Genomic DNA, 22,997 nt, shown 5'->3' on the forward strand with positions numbered 1-22,997 from the left:
GGTCTTAACTCAATTTAACGAATTTTATGACTCTTTGTCAACTAACATGTTCTTTGACACTTTCAAGAATCATATAACATGATAACTATTAAAATATGTTATATTAATCTTACCAATGATCTATACACACCATTAAACAAATACAAAAAAATATAATAATAATAATAATAATGATAATAAAGTATATAGGTAACTTTCTTTTATCCAAACTCATTAAAATAAAAACAATAATTAATTTTACTTTATTTTATTATTATTTTAGGATTAATTCTCCTTTTAATCTCTATATTAAGATCCAAAAATTAATTTCATACCATAGATTTTAAAAGATCAATTTAGCCCCAACATTTTTAAAAAAATTTCAATTTAATCCCAATTTTTTAGAAAAGTTCAATGTGATCCAAACCTTTTAAAACAATTCAATGTGGTGGTTCAACTATTTTTATAATAATTCAAGTGGTAAAAATACATAATTTTTAATATACAATTTCATAGCACTCCACTGACATAAATATATTTTAATAAGAATAATATAATAGGAGGAACCACATTGAATATTTAAAAAAAAATGAACCATATTAAACTTTTTAAAATCTCATAATTGAATTGACTTTTCTTGAATATTGGAACTAAAAGGTAATTAAACTATTATTTTATAATTTTTTGGAATGATAAAAATATATATTTCAAAATAAAATAAAAATTAAAACAATAACTTAAATAATTATATATGAATAGGTAGGAAAATAAAATAACAAAAATATAAACTAATAAATAGGAACAATAGGGTGACTAGAGATAAATTAAATGACAAAAATATAAGTAAATAAATAATAATCAAGATCAATGCCTAACCGTAGATAAATTAGAATATCCATTTAAATAATTATTTTTAATAATTACATATTATATTTTCGTAATGAATTAATTAATTTTTTAATTAGCTTTTTAGAAAAAAATAGTATTTTTTCTTCGTATTTTTAATTTTAATATTATGTTTATTTTATTTATTCACTATTTGATTTATTTTTCAATGTTAAAAATTTATTTACATAGAATACGACATATATATAATTTCTTAAATTCAATGTTAAAATATAATAATTTAATTATCAAGTAATATACAAATAATTTATATTTAAATGAAATTGACAACATTTTAATTTAACTTATTAAATATTTAATTTAAATTCCAAAAAAAGAATACAAATAATTTCTATTTCAATAAACACACAATCTTTTTTGTTTTTTTATTCTGAAAAATAAAATAATTCCTCTAAGATCTTCACGCAATCTATCACTTACATTTGAGAAAAATATAAAGACTATTGTTGGACATCGACTAGAGATTAGAGCCTTTCGTAGTATATAAGTGGATGCAAACCTCACCTCATCAAGTTGATTTTATGAGGTTAAGTTAGGTTTAAAATTAACTTTGTAACAACTATATTCTTAATTTGAAATGAGTTATTAGATTGTGAAAATATTTAGAATCAAATTAAAGCTAGATGCACTCTCACTTTCTTCTCTTAAAAAATGTTGTGAAAAATGCTAGATTGGTTTAAAACGTTAACAGAGAAAGATTTTCCTTTTATTAGGGATGTTGGGTTAAGTCTGATTAGGGTGAAACTTGAAGCAGGTGGTATTAGGGCATCCTCATACCAAATCAAATTCATTACCTTCATATCCACACACCTATTTCTCTGATGCATGTTATACCAACAACATAGTAAATTTTCCAACGTATGCATGCAAGGACTATGCACGTGCAGACATAGGAACTACTTCGACCACATGGGGGTCTGCAAAAAGGTAACTTCCAGCACATTGCAACCTCATGCACTCTCATCAAGGGTTCACATGCACTCATCATGTCCATCCATAAGGCACTTCATTCCAAAGTTGCATCAGATATTTCTTAACTTGGCTTCAAGTTGCAGTCAAGGATGTAATGTGTGGTTCAGATACAACAAAAGTAATTCGACCATTTTTTTTTTTCTGATAAGAAGATGAGACTTAGAGTACTATTGAAATCTTCGTCTTCTTTCTTTTTTTGGGCAGGAGGAGAGAGTATATAAACTGTCATTTGCCTCAACTCCTGAGCGACGTTGAACTATATTGACATACGAGAACAAGTCTTCCAGTCGAAGTTTAAGAGAAGTGGATTCCCCCTAACTGAGGGGCTAAGGAGTCTCTCGGATCCCACGGTAAGCGTCAATGTTTCGACCTCAAGTCCAAGAGATAGTATTGTCAGGGTCAATCACCGCATCTGAGATATTGTGATGTGGGACTATATTGGCATACAAGAACAGTTTCAATGCCGTTGTTTGTATTTGACCACAACTTCCTTCACCTATACAATGTTTAAAACAATTAAAATTGGAATGAAATGTTAATTTGAAATTATGTTCATGTAAACTTTGATAATGTGTATTAAGAAAAATGATACTTGACAGCAATCTTATTCATTTGAGAACTAAAAAAATTAGTATTTTATTATAATATAATATTTTATTAAAAAAAAAAGGCTTGTAGAGTGATTGTTTTTAGTGTTAGAGTGTGAAAGAAACTTTATACATGTATAAAACATCATAGTTGTTGCTTACAATACAAATTCATAATTATATTGGTATATGTTTAAATTTTTGTTTCTGGTGTGTACAGAAGAATTGAAGGCTAATTCCTATAATACTTTTTAAACAAAAAAATTTGGAACCAAGTATACTGGAAGAAAAAAAATTTAATTACGATTTTGAAGGTCAACTTTTTTAAACAATTAATTATTTCTTCACACAAATTAAATTTCGTTGGGAAGCTTTTCAGGATTAATATCATGTTTTCATCATCCTCTAAACGAAAGAGAGAAAGGGTTAACTCCCAAAGAAAGGGCAAAGAATTGGTGGAATTTGTTTTAGCTTTCCTTAAGTTCTCTTATCATTCATTGGACAAATTTGTGTAAATAAAAGGTCACATATTTGAAGATTCAGTCCATGTATGCTTCACAAATTTGAAGCTGCAAGACACTAAAAACTTAGTGTCAGAGGTTTTGAAGAAGCAAATCTGAATCACTCTTGATGATTGGATTCATATTGCAAATTTCAAATATGAAGGTCAAAAGTTTGACCTAAATATATAACATTTCTAATAACCTAAACTATGACAATATGCTTTGGATGAAATGCTACAACTAGCATGTTACTATCATAATTGTAATTACTTTAAATTTTTTTTTATTCAATTTGATATTTTTCTCATTTATTTTATACACGTATTTGTTTATTTCGAGAAAACTCATTTAGTTGTGACCTAGAATAAACATCTGGTTTATTCATTAGAATTAAGAGCTTATGATGATTTTTTTTAATATATTGTGATATGTGGGAGATAATACTCATTATTAGAGTACATATCACCACAATTCACATACATATTTAATTTCTTGTTCCAAAAGTTTGAAACTCTATGATAGTAGATTTTTATAAATTGGACATATAATCTACACTTTCAGACACAAAACCTACTATTTTCTTCAGCATACAACACCATTAGATATTAAGAGCAAGAATTAAAAAATCATAAGTAAACTAATGAGTGACTTTTATATACAATGTTGGGAGATTGATTCTTTATCTTCCACATTTTAAATGATGTAAACGTGTTTTGTTGTAATTGTTTAACATGTTTATGTTATTAGGTCTTTTTCATCACAAAATCTATTATTTTGACGATCTTAAGGTAAAAGAATGCATGATTTATAAAATATTTTAGTTTTCTTAAAATGAAAATTAATGTTTCTTACCTTTTCACAAACTTTTGCCTTTCTTCCAACCATTTAAACTTTCTTAGTGTGTTTCAATGAAGAATTTTTATAAAGTAATTCATTTTTACAAAGAATTTGAAAGATTTTATATGAATATAATATTTTAAAAGAAATTAAAATTTCAAGAATTTATTAGAATATTTAAATACTTAAAATTAGAAAATTTCAGTTCCACTTAAAAACATAAGAATTTAATTTTTTTCATATTTTATCTCTTTCAAATCTCTGTTTGATTTCTTTATATTATTTTCTAGACTCCATTTTAATAATCGTGATTGAGGTTATTTCCTTTTCAATTATAGACAGGTGTTATTTTTCAACTTTCAGTATTAAGATTTTTTTTGTCAACTCAATGAAGATTTTTTTGATTTTAAACTCAATATTTTTTCTATTGATATTAATTGAGATTCTCTTCAATTGATCTTAATCAACGACACTCCGTAGGTCAAGGTTATTTACCAGCCAATGTTAATCAAATTTTTCTCAACCGATATTGGAAAAATTATATTTTTACTAATATTAATATTAATTTTTATTGATACTAATAAAACTAACTTTTGAGTTAGTATTTTGCATTAGTTATTTTTGGATTATTTACTAATATAATTTAAAACTATTTCTTAGTTGATCTTTGTTAGAATTTTCTCAACTATATAAATAAAATTATTTCTTGACAAATGTCACACAAATTATTTTAATTAAAGTCTATAATAATTATTTTTAGTACAACTTTTTTAATTTTACTTGTGTTTTTACATAATATTTAGAATATTAATTTCAAATAAAAAAATTAATAAATTTAAATTATGTTATCTAAATAAACCATTTAAAAATAAATAATTTAAAATAAAAATAATTTAAATATATTGAAGTTTCCTATTGATTGTTAAATTCTATGTGCACCTTAACAACATTATTATAAAAGGGTTGAAAATAATTTTAAAATACGACAAAGGTGTTAGAAGTAATATGAATAAATATGAAGAGCTGTCTATAATTTGTTATAATTTACCTGTCAGAAAATGATATAACAATAATATTTTTAAGAAATTGTAACGTAAAAACCATAATTCTAAAATAGACTAACTATACCAAAATGAGAATTTTCTTTTTTAAATTTTTTTAAAATTAAAATGTGTCGCAAATCAGAAATCAGAATGCATTAGATAATATATATTTCTTTTAATTTGGTACAAGCATAAATTCTAAATAATTTGACATTAGAACCCATTTACAAGAGATACAATATATATTTCTAATAAATTCAAATCAATTAGTCACTATAAAGAAAATCAGATTAGGTTAAGTTAATATCTATTTTGCATATTCCTAATCTTGTTAAGGAATAATCTTAATCTAAATATTTTGGAAAATAAATATGTATTGGACAGTAATGTTCGAGACCTAAGTCTTTGGCTATAGTCAGCTTAGCTTTAGATCCAAAAGGTGGGTTACGGGCTCGGTCCAGTTTTAATGGTAAGCTTGGTAAAAAATAATTAAAGAATAGAAAATATTAAGTTTGGTCATATGTTATTATAATGCATACGTTAGTTATATATTAATGAATATACAAGTTGTTAATTGAATATATATGTTAATAAAGTTGTTAATTAAGTGGCAAGTACCCGTGAATAAAGGTGCACGATATTCTCCCACAGTGAATAATGGTGCATGATATTCTCTTCTGTTGTTAACACCGTGAGTAAAGGTGTCCGTAGACAAAATATCTTTCTGTTATGTATGCTTTCAGTTGAGATTATATTCTCGTGAGTGGAAGTTGTTAAAGGGATAACTATAAAAGGGGCTTGAGACCCTAAAAAAAGGTACATTGTTTCTAAATACTTGAGACTGGAACTGATTACTTATTTTGTATGCTCTTACTGACTTGATCGTCAGAGTGTGATCAACAGGTAGAACCCCATTTGTCCCAGTGGAGCAGCATCTCGGAGCACCAATTGGAGACAAGTCAGTAGTGGAGCTCGCCCATCCAGTCAACCCGAGGTTAACCGACAAAAACATTTGGCATCTACCGTGGGGCCCGATAAAACTTGATCTCATTCGCATTCATGATTAAGCCTTCTGACGTGATGAGAAACACAATGTAAGGCTCGCATGGATCTGAAGGAAGCGATGCCCCACCTTACAACAAATGCCACGAGGGCCCTCCAGGAGGCCAATTAGGAGCACAAACGAGAGCAAGAGCATATCCAAGAAGAAGCCAGAGCCGAGCAGGAGAGGCTATGAGCGGAAGCCAGAGCTGAGCAAGAGCTCCTGAAGGATCTTCTGATGGTAGAGATCGAGGCCTCTCGGGCTGCAATGGAGGAACAAGCGCAAACCAACGAGGAGTTGTGCATAACCAATAAGGACTTACGGAAAAGCCTGCATTGACATGACCGATGTTCCATCAGGGAGAGATATCAGAACTTGCCAGCGAGGGATGCTCCCAAGCCATTCTCAATGGAGATTATGGATGAGCCCGTGCCACCTCACTATATCACACCCAAGATCGCCTTTGTCACAGGGATAGAGGACCCCAAAAATCATCTCACAACATTCAATGCTCAGATGATTATCTCTGGAGGAACGGATGCCATCTTGTGTAAAATGTTCATGGGTAGTTTTAATGGTACAACCCTACAATGGTTCAGCGGGATCCCTGATGGTCAGATCACCTCTTTTTCTAAGTTTTCCAAGATGTTTAGAGAACATTTCTCCGTCAACAAGGTCAAATCCTCGAGGATGTATGACATCTTTGGCGTGAGGCAAAAGGAGGGAGAGTCGTTGAAGGATTACCTGAATACGTTCAGTGTGCTTACGGTAAGACTTCTAACGCACAATGAAGAGATGATGATTGCCGCTTTCGAGCAAGGGATTGCGATGGGACCATTCATCGACTCGTTAATCAAAAATCCAATAAAGACATTTTTTGAGGTACAAGAACGAGTTCTCGCCTGCATCGAAGCAGAGGAGATTATGGTAAGAAAGAATGACAACTCACATTTAAGGCAACTTAGGCCTAAGGAAAGCAGTCGAGCCCGACCCTTGTGAGTCAACGTAACCTCTGCTGAGAAGAGAACGGACTTGAGGTACGTGCCATACTAGCCAAGAGAGACGAGCCCAAGATGAAGGCCAAGGAGGAGTCAGCAACTCAACCCAAATTTCAAGTGTCCTACAAAGAATCATTGAGCATGCCAGAGGTAGTAGACGAGCTGAAGTTTCCCAAGAAGATAGACCAGAATGTGGGATCATGGAGAGATGCCTAGTGTGAGTTCCACAAAGCATTTGGGCATAATGTTGAGTGATGCATAGCTTTGGGCCACCAACTGGCTAGCTTGGTGAAGGAAGGGATCCTGAAGGAGTATCTTGAGGCTGGCCAGGAAGAACCAAAAGGAGAGGTCGCGCTCAGAAACCAAGCACATGAGACATCGGTCCATGGAGAGCTGAACACCATCTCGGGAGGATTTTCAGGAGGAGGAAACTCTGCTTCCAAATGTAAGCGATATGCACGAGCAGTGATGTCCTTGGAAGCAAGGAGACCTGATCATCCACCGGAGCCCACTCTCTACTTCATGAGCTCCGACTTGGAAGACATGGTTTCTCATGGGTGCGGTAGCCTCAACGGTCCACATGAAGATGAAGATGTCTTCCCTTGAGGGATGAGTGATTACCATAAAGTTCAATCAGAAGACGACACGAAAATGCTATGAGAGTAGCCTAAAGAATAAAAGAGAAGCTTAATAGATTGCGGAGGCAGAAGTCGTCAATGAGAAGCAACCTGGACTTGCTGCAGAGGTTCAGGAAAATGAGATAAAAGGGAAGAAGTTCAAGCTTGACACCTCATTGTGCAAGGAGCTAGAGGATAAGATAACGACCGTGATATCAGAGAATATGGATGCTTTCACATGGTCATCCACGGACATGCCCGAGATAGACCCAGACTTCCTATGTCATCGGCTTACTATGGATGAGAGAAGCAAGCCCATGGTCCAGAGGAGAAGGAAGTTCAACAAGGATAAGTGCCTCGTCATCCGAGAGGAGACTCATAAGCTAATGGTTGTTGGCCACGTAAAGGAGATCCAATACCCGGGGTGGCTGGAAAACATGTCGGTAAAGAAGGCCAATGGGAAGTGGAGGATGTGTGCTGACTTCACTGACCTGAACAAGGCTTGTTCTAAGGATTCGTAACCCCTACCGAGGATAGACTCCTTGGTAGACAACGCCTTAGGTTGTCGGTTGTTAAGCTTCCTGGATGTGTTCTCGGGATACAACCAAATTCGTATGCACCCGAAGGACAAGAGTAAAACAACCTTTATGGTTGAGTTCGCCAACTACTACTACAAGGTTATGCCCTTTGGCCTTAAAAATGTTGGCGTTACCTATCAAAGGCTGATGGATTGGATCCTCACCCCAATGCTCGGGAAAAACGTACAAGCGTATGTAAACGACATGGTTGTCACATTAAAAGAGAAGGACCAACATATTACCGACCTGGAAGAGCTATTAAGAACAATAACAAAGTACAATTTGAGGCTGAATCCAGATAAGTGCGTATTTGGGGTGGAAGTTGGGAAGTTCCTTGGTTTCTTGCTAACTAAAAGGGGCATAGAGGCGAACCCCGACAAATGCGCTGCAATCATAGAAATGAGGAGGTTGACCAATGTGAAAGAGGTCCAACAGTTAACTGGGCGCATGACCGCCCTTTCTCGCTTCCTGTCAGCCGGTGACGATAAGGGGTATCCTTATTTTCAATGTCTCAAGAAGAACAACCGTTTTGTATGGACTAAAGAATGCGAGGAAACATTCACCAAGTTGAAATAGTACTTGATTAATCCCCCTGTTCTTGGTAAGCCAGTCCCCGGTACCCCTATTTGTCTTTATTTTGCGATTACAGATAGGACGATTAGCTTGGTCATTTTGCAAGATCAAGATAAGTTCCAAAAGTCAGTCTACTTTGTGAGTAAGGTACTGTAGGGACCAAAAACTCAGTATCAGGCTATCGAGAAAGTTGCCTTAGTCGTGGTGTTTACAGCTCGACGACTTCGCCACTACTTTCAGAGCTTCATCGTGATTGTGATGACCAATCTGCTCATTTGCAAGGGCCTTCGAAAGCCTGATATAGCAGGTCGGATTGTCCGTTGGACGGTGGAGTTATCTGAGTTTGACATACAGTATGAACCTAGAGGGCCAATCAAGGGTCAGGTATACGCTAACTTCATGGTAGAACTTTCATCTGATGACACCCAGCTTGATCCCAATGATTTCCAATGGGTTCTTTCGGTAGATGAATCCTTCAATCAGTAGGGGAATGGGGTTGGGGTCATTTTAGAGGGACCAAGCGGGCTATTGATCGAGCAAGCCCTGAGGTTCACGTTCAAGGAGAGTAACAATCAAGTTGAGTATGAAACCTTGATAGCAGGGATGTTGCTAGCCAAGGAGTTGGGAGCTTGGAGTTTGTTGGTGAAGAGTGACTCATTGCTTGTCACCGGGCAAGTCACTGGTGAGTATCAAACCAAGGATCCGCAGCTATTATATCTCAAGTACGTAACGATCTTGAAAGCAGCCTTTTCTACATTCGATCTCATTCACGTTTCCAGAGAGCAAAACTCCCGAGCAGACTTGTTGTCTAAGCTAGCTAGCTCGGGGAAGGGAAGTCGACAAAGGTCAGTAATCTATGAGACATTGAAGTCACCTAGGACAGCTGAAGAAGGACCAACCAAGGACAACCACGTGGAGGTCTTAGGGATCAACTCAGGAAAGGGGAAAAGGCATCGGTTGATGACTCAGGAAACCCTGAAAGTCCCAAGAATAACCACTTACAAATTATTAGGGGGATGAGTTTCTTGAGGTTTTGTAGGTCGACACCACAGACACTTGGATGACACCTTACAAATGTTACCTAACTGATGGGTTACTTCCTACCGAGCCTGTGGAGGACAAGATGGTTAAGAGGAGTACAAGGCGCTACACCCTGATAGATGGAAATCTTTTCCGTCACGGCTATACCCACCCAATCCTCACATGTGTAAGTGGATATTAGTGCGTCTGCATAATGGTCGAGCTCCATGAAGGTATTTGTGGTAATCACATAGGAGGACAAGCTCTCTCATTGAAGGTCATCCAAGCTAGGTATTATTGGACGACCATGAAGGAGGATTGCGTGAGATATGCACAACGTTGCGAGAAATGTCAGAAGCACACTGATTGGCACCACGTGCCAGCCAAGGAGTTGCGGTCCATTTATAGTCCATGGCCCTTCCATACACGGGGAATAAACATTTTAGGTCCTTTCTTATTAGCGATACGTCAGATAAAATTTCTCATTGTGGCCATTGAATACTTCACCAAGTGGGTTGAACCTGAGCCAGTTGCACTGATAACTGCTCACAAGGTGCAGCATTTTGTGTGGAAGAACATTGTGTGCCATTTCAGGATCCCGAGGCACCTAGTTTCTGACAGTGGAACTCAATTTGCTAGTCAACAGTTGGATAAGCTATGTTCAGAGCTCGGGATAAAACAAATATTCGCCTCAGTGGAACACCCTCAGATGAATGGTAAAGTTGAATCAGCTAACAGAGTCCTATTGAGAGGGTTGAAGAGGAGGTTAGAAAAGGCAAAGGGAACTTGGTCAGAGGAAGTTCCCAGAATCCTGTGGGCCTATCACACCACCCCTCAATCAACAACCAAAGAAACGCCCTTCAGTTTGGTATATGGGTCAGATGCCATGATACTAGTGGAAATACAAGAGAATTCTCCTCGGTTCCAAAGCTTCGTTGTTGAGGAATCCAACAAAGGAAAGAAGGTGAACCTGGACTTGCAAGATGAGGTGCATGAACATGCCCGCATTAACTTGAAAGCTTTAAAGAGGAGGGTGGAGTTGAGGCAAAAGACCAAGAAGAGACTTTGGTAGTTCAAGGTTGCCGACTTGGTAATGCGAAAGGCCCATCCTAACCCCTTAGAAAACAAGTTATCTCTGAAGTGGACCGACCCATTTCGCATAATCGAGGTGCTCGGGAATGGAGCGTACAGATTAGAAACCTTGGAGGGGGAGCTATTCCTCGAACGTGGAACGTGACAAACCTCAAGTTTTACTTCAGTTAAGGCATTTTGTTTTAATGCTTTGTTTTTTAACAACATGATGATTAAGGTGATACTCTTTTTTCCTCAAAGGAGTTTTTTAACGAGGTCATCTAATGATAAATTTGTTCTTGTAAGATGGTGCATTAGTTTTGTTGATTTACCTGAATTAGCACATGGTAAGTCAACCTAGCTTGGCGTAAGTACATATGCCCGATCATAGGCGCCCTGTGAGATTACTTTGTTTGTTGATCTACTTGAGTTAGCACAAGGTAAGACGACCTAGCTCGGTGTTAGTACCATTATCCGAGCATAAACGCCTTGTCTGTAAATTGATTATCTAGCACAAGGTAAGACGACCTAGCTCGGTGTTAGTATGATTATCCGAGTATATGATAAGTGTCTAATTTCAGTAATATTTCATATTAAAATATAGGCACTTATGAAGATTTATTGCTAATTTACATATAAAATAATCCCTAATTTATGATTTTATACATTTTTTATGAGCTTTATTTGAATAAGAGCATTTTATTCCCAAATTTGGTGTTAATTGCATATTTATAGGGAGGATTGAAGATTTGGAGTAAAGGAGAATAATTTGAGCTAAAAAGAGAAAGCTGGAAGGTCCCATAATGGAAAAAGATGCAAAGAAAGATTGGGCCTTTTTTTATGTTTTATCATTTAGCCCATTAGCGCGACACAGCAAACAACCTTACCCTAGAAAACTAGGATACATAGAGGGCTAGAGGCTCAACCCTAGTGTGCCAGATTGAGAGGAAAACACCATAGAGTGAATTGTAACCTAATTGGGAGAATGGAAGGTGATAGAAGTATGCGTGACTAATCCTACCATTTGGGATTGGGAGTAATCTGCTCAAACTCTTGTGTATTGCGGTGATATTTTATATATTAATATTCAGTTCTTGATTGATTATTGGTATTGTTGTTTTACTTTTAACTTTTCGTGACAAATTGAGAATCTTAAATCTGACCGAGAGGTATTTTTAGAATTCGGACCTAAACATCAATACTTAGCATATTTGAGTGCTAGAGATAGACTTGAAATGTTAATTGCCATTACGTCTAATTGTGATTTCTAAGTTGTTTTTATAAGTATGCGAGAGATCGATATTTAGGAAACATTCTTAAGAATTTTATATGCGAGAGATCGATATAAATGAATTTTCTAAGGGCGTCAATTTCAATCAAAGAACTTAATATTAACATGCTAATTAAAATACATGAGAGTGAGAAAGATGAAACTTAATCCCTATTTTTCCAATTGAAGCAACTAATTCTTTGTTTGTTTTCTTATTGATCAATGCCAACATAATCACTTCAAACTCTTTTTATTGTTCTGTTGTTATATTTAGCGAATATTGTACTCGATAATTCATTGTTCCTTGTGGGATCGATATCCGTCCGTAGGGACAATTATTACTTTTGACAAACGCGGTGCACTTGCCGTAAATAATCATCAAGTTTTTGGCGTCGTTGTTAGGGGACAAGTTTGATTTGTTAAGTATAATTTCCTAAATATTGTGAATATACTAACTATTTTTTTTATGTGAATAAATTTTTTAGTTTTTTATTTTTTAAGATTTGAATATTTTTTTAAAGATTTTGTTTTTCTTTTTAGATATGAATAATTTTTTTTGTTTTGTTTTCTAGATCTATATAAATATATATATATATATATATATTTAAAGATTTTGTTTGTTTTTCCTAGTTTTGAATATGTAAAGTTCAAAAAGGGATGAAGTTTGGTGAAGTCCAAAGAGGGATGAAGTGTCGTTGCCTGTTCAACAACTGCCTCGAATCCTACAAGGTAGGATTGGGCATCATCTTGTTTAAAGGAATTTGTGGCTATGGCAAAAGTTTCGTCTTTGAGGGTCAACTCCCTTTTTAACTTGTCAACTTTGGCCAACAATGTGTTTCTTTCTTAAGCTAGGCTAGTTGGCTCGATCTGCTGCCCCTGAGCTCGGTCCGCTGACTCCTTAGACTTCTCAGCTTGAAGTCGTTCGACTTCTTGAAGTAGGCTCTTTGAATGTTGAAGCTCAGATGGAATGTGTTCTATCTTTTTTGCGGAGCTCCAAATTCTCTTGGACTTTTTTATCTTCTACTGCCTTCCGAGCTCTTGTCTTTGAAATGGCCAAGCATCCCATGGGAAAAGCTTGCCCGATTTGCTTCTTGGCGTCACGATACAGTTGGTCTTCATCGTGGGCCATGAGCTTGTCCTTGTCATCGCTAGGCAGGATGTCGAAGTTCGGGTCTCACAAACTCTTCCCCTTATAGCTCTCCGCTTCGTCCTCTTGGATAACAATCACATCTCGGGGCAGAGTCTGGCCTTCTGAAGGAACAACATTTTGAGGAGGAGCTCGTCCATCCGAGTGAGAGTGCTCGGTGGGGGCAACAATTACCTTCGTCTTTCTTTTGAAAACAAGCCCCAAGGTGGTATCCTCGTCAATTGGGGCATGAGTTGTAGTGGCTGGAGCCTTTTGTTTTTCTGCTAAGGAATCCTTGGGCATGTTGGCAGCTACCCTCATCCTTTTGTCCATCTTGCCTAGCTCTTTCTTACTAACATTGGGCAACATCTTCTTTGCAAAGAAAACAAGTAAATGGTCAATAACGATAGCAAAGTTATTTTCACTAAGGGTAAGAAATGAGGAGTACCAGTGTAAGCCTTCAAAGCACCGAGAATGTACTCTTTAGTCAGTAGGTAAGAGGTGTAAAAGACAACCTTCAAGCCTATCAATAATTGGCAAATGCCTTGGTCTTTGGATGATAGCTCTTCCAGGCGCGAGCACTCTGAAATTTGGGCTTGGGGGTCCAATACAAGGGAAATCCATCCAGAAGGGTTGGATCTCCTGTGGAGGCTCGGACTTTAACGAACTTACCTTTGAAGTTTTTGTATGAAGACTGGACGAGGGTAAGTATGACTCTTCCAGGGGCACCATTCTGGAACACCCACAGTTTGCTACTTGTGTGTTTGGCTTCGAAGAAGTAGAGGAAAAACCTCAACGAACGACGAGATGTCGAACTGAGCACACAAGATAACAAAAGCCTGGATAAATGCCCAGCTATTAGGATGTAGCTGGGCAATGGCGACGTTAAGCTTGGTCAAAAGCTCTTTTTCGAAGATGGTTAGGAGGAGACGTAGAAGAACTTTTATGAAAAAGGTTGCATAAAAGAAACAGAACGGACCCTCGGGGTTTGAAGACTCATTGCAACAAATGGGCTCGTTCTCCCTACATTCTACAATTTTTGCATAACCCTCGTACCGCTTACTCATAGTACAATCGTTCTCCCTTAGCTCTCTAAGACACAGGTGGGTGGTATAGTAAGAGGTTTCTTTCAAAAGATCTTTTTTGGCTCAAGGGTACAAGACACTGTAATCCATTGTCGAAAATAGCTAGAACAAACGAACGCAAACAAAGGATAGATACGGTTCAGGCCAGGAAGATTGAATAAATCAATGGTAAAATAAAAATACATTCCATGCAACATCATCAACCAGTTAATAATCAATAAGACAGGAATTACTTGGTTGACACGAGTGGAAGTGTATGACGGTGAAGGAGAAAACGCGAAAAAACTTCAACGAGCAAGAACACTAAAGAAAGCAAGAATGCGAAAGCTGCATAAGAAAGTTAAAGTGAGTTTCGTAACATAAATAAGAAAAGGATGGTTTGTGCTAATGAAGTTAAGTTGGATACCTGATAACGCCAATGAGCTTGGCGCAACGATGATGGTGGAGGCACGAGAGTGAGAAGGCAGCGTCGAGGAGAAGCTTCTAAAGCAAGGAGAAATGAAACCGTGTGGCGCTAAGTGAAACTTTAGTAGGGTATATGCGAAAGGTGGAATTTGAAACGGTAAGGTTTTCTCCACCGCCGATGCTCCGCCACGTGTACGCTCTCGATTAAGTGTGGTGAGACATCTCCTCATAAACACTTCATTCACTGCACCTCACATACCCGCTGGGGAAAACGTCTCGTCAGCCACCAAAATGCTAGAAAGTCTCTTTGCCTAGCCAAGCTCGACTCGAGCCTAGGGGGCTTGTGTACTGGACAGGAATGCTCGGGACCTCAATCCAAGTGTTTGGTTATGGTCAACTCGGCTTTGGACCTAAAAGGCGGGTCATGGGCTCGACCCAGTTTTAATGGTAAGCTCGATAAAGAATAATTAAAGAACAGAAAATATTAAGTTTGATCATATGTTATTATAATGCATACGTTAGTTATATATTAATGAATATACAAGTTGTTAATTGAATATATATGTTAATAAAGTTGTTAATTAAGTAGAAAACACCTATGAATAAAGGTGCACGAGATTCTCTTCTATTGTTAGCACCGTGAGTAAAGGTGCTCGTAGACCGACATAAGATCTTTCTGTTATATATGCTTTCAATTGAGATTATACTCTCGTGAATGAAAGTTGTTAAAGGGATAACTAAAAGGGACTTGAGAACCCCTAAAAAAGGTACGTTGTTTCTGAATACTTGAGATTAAAATTGATTACTTATTTTGTATGTTTTCGTGATCGTCAAAGTATGACATGTAGAACTCCTTTTATCCCAGTAAAACAACATCTCAAAATACACCAATTGAGACAAGTTAGTAATAAAGCTCGCCCATCCACTTATAAAACAAAATATAATTTCACATAACCATAACTTGTTTTTGATTCGAGCTTACATCAATAATTTACAGGTAAACGGTGGAATAAATCATTTTATTTTTAATTTCACTTTTTCCAAAATTATTCTTTCAAGTTTCAAATAACTTGTTCTCTATTCATAAAAGGCAAGAATCCGAGTTTAGTTTTTTAACAGAGAAATTTATGTTACAAATTTAATATAATAAAAATTAAGTTTTTCAGTTACATTTTTTTTAATTAGAAGGAATATTAAGCATTTAGTTTTTATAACCTACTTTTTCATTCAACTCAATAAAAAAAATTATTCATTTTTTTTATCTGTTCAAATAATATATTTTTCTTCAATTTATGTTTTTTTTTCTTTCTCTATTTTTTTTTTATTTCTAATGTAAACAAATAAAAAAAATTATATTTTTGATATAAATTTTTAAATATATTAACAAGCATGTCATCTTAAAATATTAATATTGTTACATAAAAAAGTTTTTCAATTAAATTTAAACTTTTGAATGACTCAAAAAATATTTTTTCATTAAGTAGTTTAATTTTTTTTATCACAACTAATTAAATGAATAATCTGAAATTGGACCTAAATTGAATGTGAATAAATCCATAAATTTGAATAAGTCTTTATATATACTTTTCTTACAAATTTTCAATATTTTATTCTTCCTTAGATGCCTCCTCAACTCGAATTAATATAATGTTACTGCATATTTTTATTTTGAATTTAGAAAAAGGAAATATTTTTTTTTATTCCTTCTTGAATTGATAATTTTAAAAAATCATTAATGACTTAATTTTTATTTGGTAGAATTTTATTAACTGATATATTTACTTATTATTCAAAGAATCTCATTTATTATTTAATAAAAATTGAAACAAATTTTGTTTAATAATAGAAAAAAGAAAATATTAACGCATATACATTTGTCTTTTTTGTTTATTGCCTATGTTTTTAATTTTTTATTATAGAATCAAACTCATCACCACCAGAAGAGGAAAGTCAGCACCGCATTGCGCCATCTATTACACGTGTCAGATTATTAATGTACCGTGATGAGACATTCTATAACAGCCTGGTACGGTAGCACCCCGTGTGCGTGCGTTCGTGTGTGACTGTGCACTTCTCTTACACTGCACCACCTCGCTCTCTCCGTCTAAATAGCTTCCACTTTCTCCTTCTTCTTCTTTGTGCGCCTTCTGCACAATTGAATCTCAAGTCTCCAATCTGAATCTCAACGGCATCTTGTTGTTCCCAACACGGTAATCTCTCTCTCATTCCCTTTCTGTCTCAAAATTTCATCAATTTAGCTTTTGCATGTTGGTTTTTCACTTTTTGTGTGTGTGTTTTGGGTCGAACCCATGCGAGGGGTTTTTCTGGGGTGTGTTTTTTACTTTTGGTTTTGGAAATTGAAGAAAAATATGAAATGGGGATGGAAAAAATTGATTTTGTTTCCTCTGGGAGAGGTTAAACCCTTGGATTGTGGAGTAACCGTCTAAGGGTAATGGGATTTTTTTTTTCGTTTTCGATCAAATTCATGTTTTTGTTTTTTGTTTTTCCTGAGCTGAAGTTTTGATTGGTTTCCGGAAGGAAAAGATGAAATGGAAAAGGAAAAACTTGTTATATTTTGAATATCTAATTCTTCGGTGTTGTTGCATTGTTTTTATATGTTTTATTTTTTCATCAGCATGTTTTAGAGTTAATTGGCTTGTGCTTCATGGATATAAGGGTTTTTTTTTTCTGCAGGTGTTCGTTTTTGCTGCCAAGGTTAGTGAAAGAGGTTTGATGCCAAAAACTTTGTTCCCTTGCAATTTGATTTATTTTTCTAATGATTGACCATTTGTGTGCTTTGGTGTTATAATTTAATACCTTAAATTTTCTCTTTTAGTGTTTCATGCTATCATATTGAGTTGATTTTTATTTGGGCTATGTTGTATCCCCAATCACTTTTTATTGTCTGGCTTGCTCTTGTAAAAATTGCCTGTTTAATGTTTACTGTTCTATTGCTTGAACCTTGTCTTTTTGTTATGTTTTGGGGGACTTGGAGAGGAGCTCTTCTTCTAGTTGAGTGACAATTGAATTTAGAACTTTAACAGTATTATCCATTCTAAAAAAAATTAACAACCCTACCCTTTTTGTCATATTTTAACTGTCTGTGCTGAGACCTTGTTCAGAAACATACTCACAGTTGAAATATGGATTCTATCTGCCTTTGATTAACTATATTATCATGTACGTCTATGAAGCTTCTTTTCACTTTGTTTGGGTGCTCATTTAAATGGGGAAGAAAAAAATAGAATGGAATGAAATAAGGAGGATAGAAATTGAGATGAATTAAAGTGGAATTTTAGAGTTGATTAGATTGATGGAATTAGGAAGGAATGAGAGGAAATGATTTTTTTTTCATTATTTGGTTAGAGTGAAAAGTAAATAAAAATAAAACATCAGTTTGACAATTTTAGATTATTTCACCTAAACACCGTGAGTTCAAAATTTTCACTGGATCTGTATGGATATCTAAAATTTGTAGCCAGAATATGTTTTGCACATTCTGTCTCATTGGGTTTACTGGTAAAAAGGATCAAGAATATTACCATCCTTTTCTGTGGCTCAACCATTTTATGTATTAGAAATTTCAGCTACAGTATTATGATTTAAAAATCAGTTTTAATCATTAAGTTCCTGCTAAGTTTCCTTTAAGTTTTGCTGTCATTGACATCTCATGAGACAGATAATGAGATAATAAATAGCTGAAAAAAAAATTCTCTTTACATGTGACGACGAACTTCTTTTAGCTATGATGTTTATTTTCAAATTTCATTCCAAATAAGTAAAATTTCATCGGGGATTTTTCTATTATTTTTAACCATCTAAATGGATATAAAACAGATTTTTTTACCTATTATACTTCTATATTGGTGTATAGATTATTTTTAATTCTCCCCTATTCCTGCTTTGAAAATAGTTTGATTTATTTTCATATTTCTGTGATCTCTTTGTATGCATAAACAACTGCCACTTTCATGTATCTTAATCAATACTATGCTATTATGAAAAAAGTCAAGAGTTTTTTCCTAATTCAATGTTTTATTTACAAAGTAACTGCATAACCTACTATATTTTAAGGTTTTTGAGTTTTATGCATTATAGAATAATTTCCACTATCACTCTTTAGAAACTGTGGGCATACTTCTGTGTCCTATTTGGGTGGGTGAGGTAATTGAGAGTAACGAGTATTTGTTAATTTGGGATTGAAGAAATGAAATATTTTGATGCACTATCTTATATTTCTTATTCAAGGGTCATTTTCTTTTGTACATCATGGATTTTTTTTTAAAACTTTATACGAGGAGTGAATTTTCTGAAATTTAGGTATAGCTTGCTGCTAATGTCAGGTGATTAGGTTGCGTATCATCATCATCGTATATTATGGACTAGGAATATGATCTCTTCACTTAAATAAATGCGAATAAAATGTTAATTCCATGTAACAAAAGTTCAAAATGAATTTAATGTTGCAATCATCGTTGGTGATTTAGGGTTTGAGAGGATAATAGCAGCAAAAGAGTGCGAGTAAAAGAAATAGTATGCAAAGATGAATGTGTTGTTCCACAGCACCGGACAAGAAAATAAATAATTATATATATGAATAGATATTGGTGTGATACCTGCAGAGGAAAAGATTATTGAAAATTGATTAAGGCACTTGGACCAACCAAGGTTATCAAATTGAGATTCAAATCATGAATCGCCAAGCTAATTATTGAATTGTAAATCATAATGTTTATTAAATCATAAGATTTAGAGACAAGGAAAAAATAACGTAAATATATAGTGTAGTGTAATAATTTTAAACTAGAAATAGATAAAACAACTTGACCATAAGTCTTCAAATAAAATTATAAGGTATATCTAGTGTTATCAGATGGAAGTGCCATGGTAGATGACAAAAATTTAATTTACCACCATGATATTAGGATGGTGTGGTGGATTTCAAATGTTGGCCACCTTACGTGTGACCTAGTTAGTGGTGGTCATGGTCTGCCCATGGAGGAAATGAGAGAAAATTAAAAAATATAAAAGAGAAATGGACTTGGGGTGGGCCATAAATAAAAATTTAAAAACAATTTGAATGAAAACCTCTATTTTGATGTCGTGTCTGGTATTTATGTTTATGTTCGTGCTTCATAGGTCATAATAGTTTTATGATTCAAGTGTTTTGAGGAGGCAGGTTAATCACTATCAAGAAGCAAAATCAAATTTTTTTAGTTATTGAGAAAATTACAATCCTATCATCCTGAGATTGAATATGCTCCAAGTGGGCTATAAACTGTTTCTGCTTTTGTTTTGGTAGCTTATACAAATTTTTTTTTTATCTTTATGTAGATACCAGAGTAACGGAACTTACCAAAGATGGACCAACAAAACCAAAATAACACTCCAGATGGTTCAGGAGATGTTCCTTTGAAGCGCAAGCGTGGTCGTCCACGGAAATACCCAAAGCCAGATTCGGAGGAGAGTTCCTATATCCTACTTAGTCAAAATAAAAGGCCGAATCCTGTTCGTGCTGAACAAACTCCTGTGCCTCCTGGATTTGAAGCAGTTAATGGAAGTCAACAGCTTCAAAGGGGTCAAGAGAATCATTCAAATAATGCGATGGTGGGCCAACTAGTTTCTGGTGTAATTGAGGCTGTATTTGATGCTGGATATTTGCTTAGTGTTAGAGTTGGTGATTCTGATACTACTTTGAGGGGATTGGTCTTCAAGCCTGGACGATACGTTCCTATCTCACCTGAAAATGATGTTGCTCCTAGTGTTCCAATGATCCAAAGAAATGAGGTTCCTTTCCCTTCAAGAGCTACTCAGTTTCAAACTCCTCTCCCAAAGGAAAGGAATGAACAGTCAGTGAATGTTCATAGGGTTGAACCTCTCGCAATGAATGGCTCACCATCTGTCCCTCAGATACCTAGAGGAGCTGTTAGTTCTAGTAACATGGTAGCCTCTTCCGGAAAAAATGTGCCTTCTGTGCCTGGGCCGATCATTCATCAACTACCCAGAGGTAATGTGGTGCCTGTATTGCTCCAACCTAATAATTTTGCAAACGGGGTGCCAGTTTCTAATCAACCATCACAAGCCAAGACCCAAGTTTCTCTAGGGAGTGGAGTGATTTCTGCCAAAGAAATTCCTGTAGATGGAAACCCTTCACTCGTATCTCACACTCAAACTAGTCAGAACTTGTTGTCAACCGGCATGCAAAGTGAAAGTGCTCCACCACTTAATCAATCTTCATCTAATGTGGTGAATGAAGATGAAGCCAAATCTATGAGAATGCCTGGCATGCCTTTTGAGCATCTGGTTACTGAAGTTGTCAAGAGGATCCAAGATCCATCAGATGCCGTGGATACTGAGACTGACAACTGCAAGTCAGGTGGTAATACGGTAGAGAAGGATCCAAGCGATACTTGTGAAGACAAAGTTAATGACATCGATCAACCCATCTTGATTAAGCCACTGCAAGCTGTACAGTCTTGTCCTCAGGAAAGCTCAACATCTGCTCCCAAACCTTCGGACTACACCGAAACTGGCAGAGTGACTGAGCTTTTTCAGGTAAAACAAAGGATTTAACCTATTTTATATTTGTTAGGCTTGTAAGTGGGGAACTAGAGGTGATGGAAGAAACCGGCACTTTATTACCCTTTAGTTGTTATGTACCTAAATTGTGACAGATGTATTAATGCACTATAATTTAACAAGGTTTTGCAACATGACAATACGGAGGACCAGGCATCCAAAGCAGCAGAGCTAGAATCTGGTAACAAGTTGGATGAGATAAGGAATTTAGGAACTGGACTTGAAGATGGTGGAACTATTCAATCAACAAAGCCTTTCTGAGCACTGAATCTGGTTTATAAATTTTATCATTAGTGGCAATTGTGCTACCAGGTTTATCTGTCATAAGTAGGTAAAATATCTGTCATGGTGAAATATTTAGCTTTTAGTTCTAATCTGAAGGATGCTAAACATTTTCAAACTTGCAAGCCTCATTGAATTTGGTGAAGGTAGCTTGTGATAGCTATAATTAATTACTTGTTTTGAAAGTTAGAGACCATTCCTTCAAGTCGGATGTTAATTACTTAGCAAATCAAATATTTTCCAAAACTTCAATTAAATGTTTCAAGCCATTTTATGAGGCAGTTAATTGTATTGTGTGCTTAGTTGTTCTATTATTACATATGTTATTACATACTGTATTGTCATTCTTGCGCTTCTAGTTTTTGATTTGAAACAGCATTGTGTATTCTGTGATCGTTTTGTTCCTTGAGCTCCAAGGTGCTTGTGCTAGATAATTCCAGTTAATTAGAAGTTTAGTTTTAATCATTATTAAAGTAAAAAAAACTTATTGTTTTTACTGTGATGTCTATTTGGTTGATGCATTAAGTGGATGTTTGGATTCCATTTGGGGAAGCTCAAAACTTCATTTTGCTTTGGAATTTGAGAATTCCAGAATCACATTTTCAACTTTTATCCAAACATAGCCTAAAGGAAACTGTCTCTATGTCTTGGTTAGAGAGGGGCTTTGGTGATGCATACATTATATATGCGCAATTAAATTAGAGTCTTCTCTTTTAAACCATTGAGTTTTTACATATTTGAAGCCTCTTTTCACATATATCCCTATTTAAAATAAAATAAAAATGCTAATCATTGTTTCAACGCACATGGTTAAGGAATCACAATTAAAAATGTAATATCCTTTCTTCTATGATTTCTAATGCAACTTGAAAAATAATTTTATTTATTGGTTGATTCCTTAATTAATATTTTAAAGGTACTGGTAAGTAAGACTTTAAATAACTAAATTTCATCTTTACATTAGTATTATGCTTACATTTAAAAAAGCATTTTTAAAAAATTAATATCTTATATTAGGTTAGCACATTTAACAAAATAATTTATATCTTATATTTGATCATCACATTTTAGATGCTTTCACCGGATTTAATCATAAGTTAAAAAAAGTAATATATTTTTCTGACATTATGAGTTCTTATAAGATTTTCCTGTTAGAACAAAATAATATTCCTTAATTTCCTAAAGTATGGAACAAGGTTACAAAAAAAAGTAGCCTAAACATACTTTGCAACGTCACATTATGCAAATTACTCACATTGCGTAGATAAATTTTCTTTCTCGTGTTCATATCTCATGCATTTTTCTTGTACTTCTAATATTATTTATTTCAATGTCTTTATATAGTTTATAATTTTTTCATCAAGTTCTATTGAAATGAGGAATAACAAGCTTATATTATATTCCATAATATCTTTACATTAAGAAATACATTTTTAGATATCATAATAAAATTTAAAAATAAATATTTTATATGTTATTAGTATATTTTACATTTCTATATGAATAGACAGTAAAGATAGTTGG

The 22,997-nt window shown here is 34.6% G+C and overlaps 2 protein-coding genes across 3 annotated transcripts; both read left to right on the plus strand.

The window, feature by feature from the left end:
* The first annotated feature begins 6,277 nt into the window (after positions 1-6,277).
* LOC137833408 (uncharacterized) lies at positions 6,278-6,868 on the plus strand. Its single transcript, XM_068641760.1, has one exon. The coding sequence runs from the start codon at positions 6,278-6,280 to the stop codon at positions 6,866-6,868; it is 591 nt and encodes a 196-aa protein (XP_068497861.1).
* Positions 6,869-16,637: 9,769 nt separating this feature from the next.
* LOC137831161 (protein METABOLIC NETWORK MODULATOR 1) lies at positions 16,638-21,759 on the plus strand. 2 transcript variants are annotated; one of them, XM_068638733.1, is made up of 4 exons: positions 16,638-16,822; positions 17,307-17,340; positions 19,947-21,167; positions 21,315-21,759. In XM_068638733.1, exons 3-4 carry the CDS (start codon positions 19,974-19,976, stop codon positions 21,450-21,452), a joined length of 1,332 nt encoding a protein of 443 aa, XP_068494834.1. In that variant the 5' UTR covers positions 16,638-16,822; positions 17,307-17,340; positions 19,947-19,973; the 3' UTR covers positions 21,453-21,759. The 2 variants fall into 2 exon arrangements, with proteins under 2 accessions (XP_068494834.1, XP_068494835.1); XM_068638734.1 differs by having other exon boundaries at positions 16,656-16,822; positions 17,307-17,327.
* Positions 21,760-22,997: the final 1,238 nt, after the last annotated feature.

Source organism: Phaseolus vulgaris, chromosome 6, assembly GCF_000499845.2.
Source record: "Phaseolus vulgaris cultivar G19833 chromosome 6, P. vulgaris v2.0, whole genome shotgun sequence".
Lineage (NCBI taxonomy): Eukaryota > Viridiplantae > Streptophyta > Magnoliopsida > Fabales > Fabaceae > Phaseolus > Phaseolus vulgaris.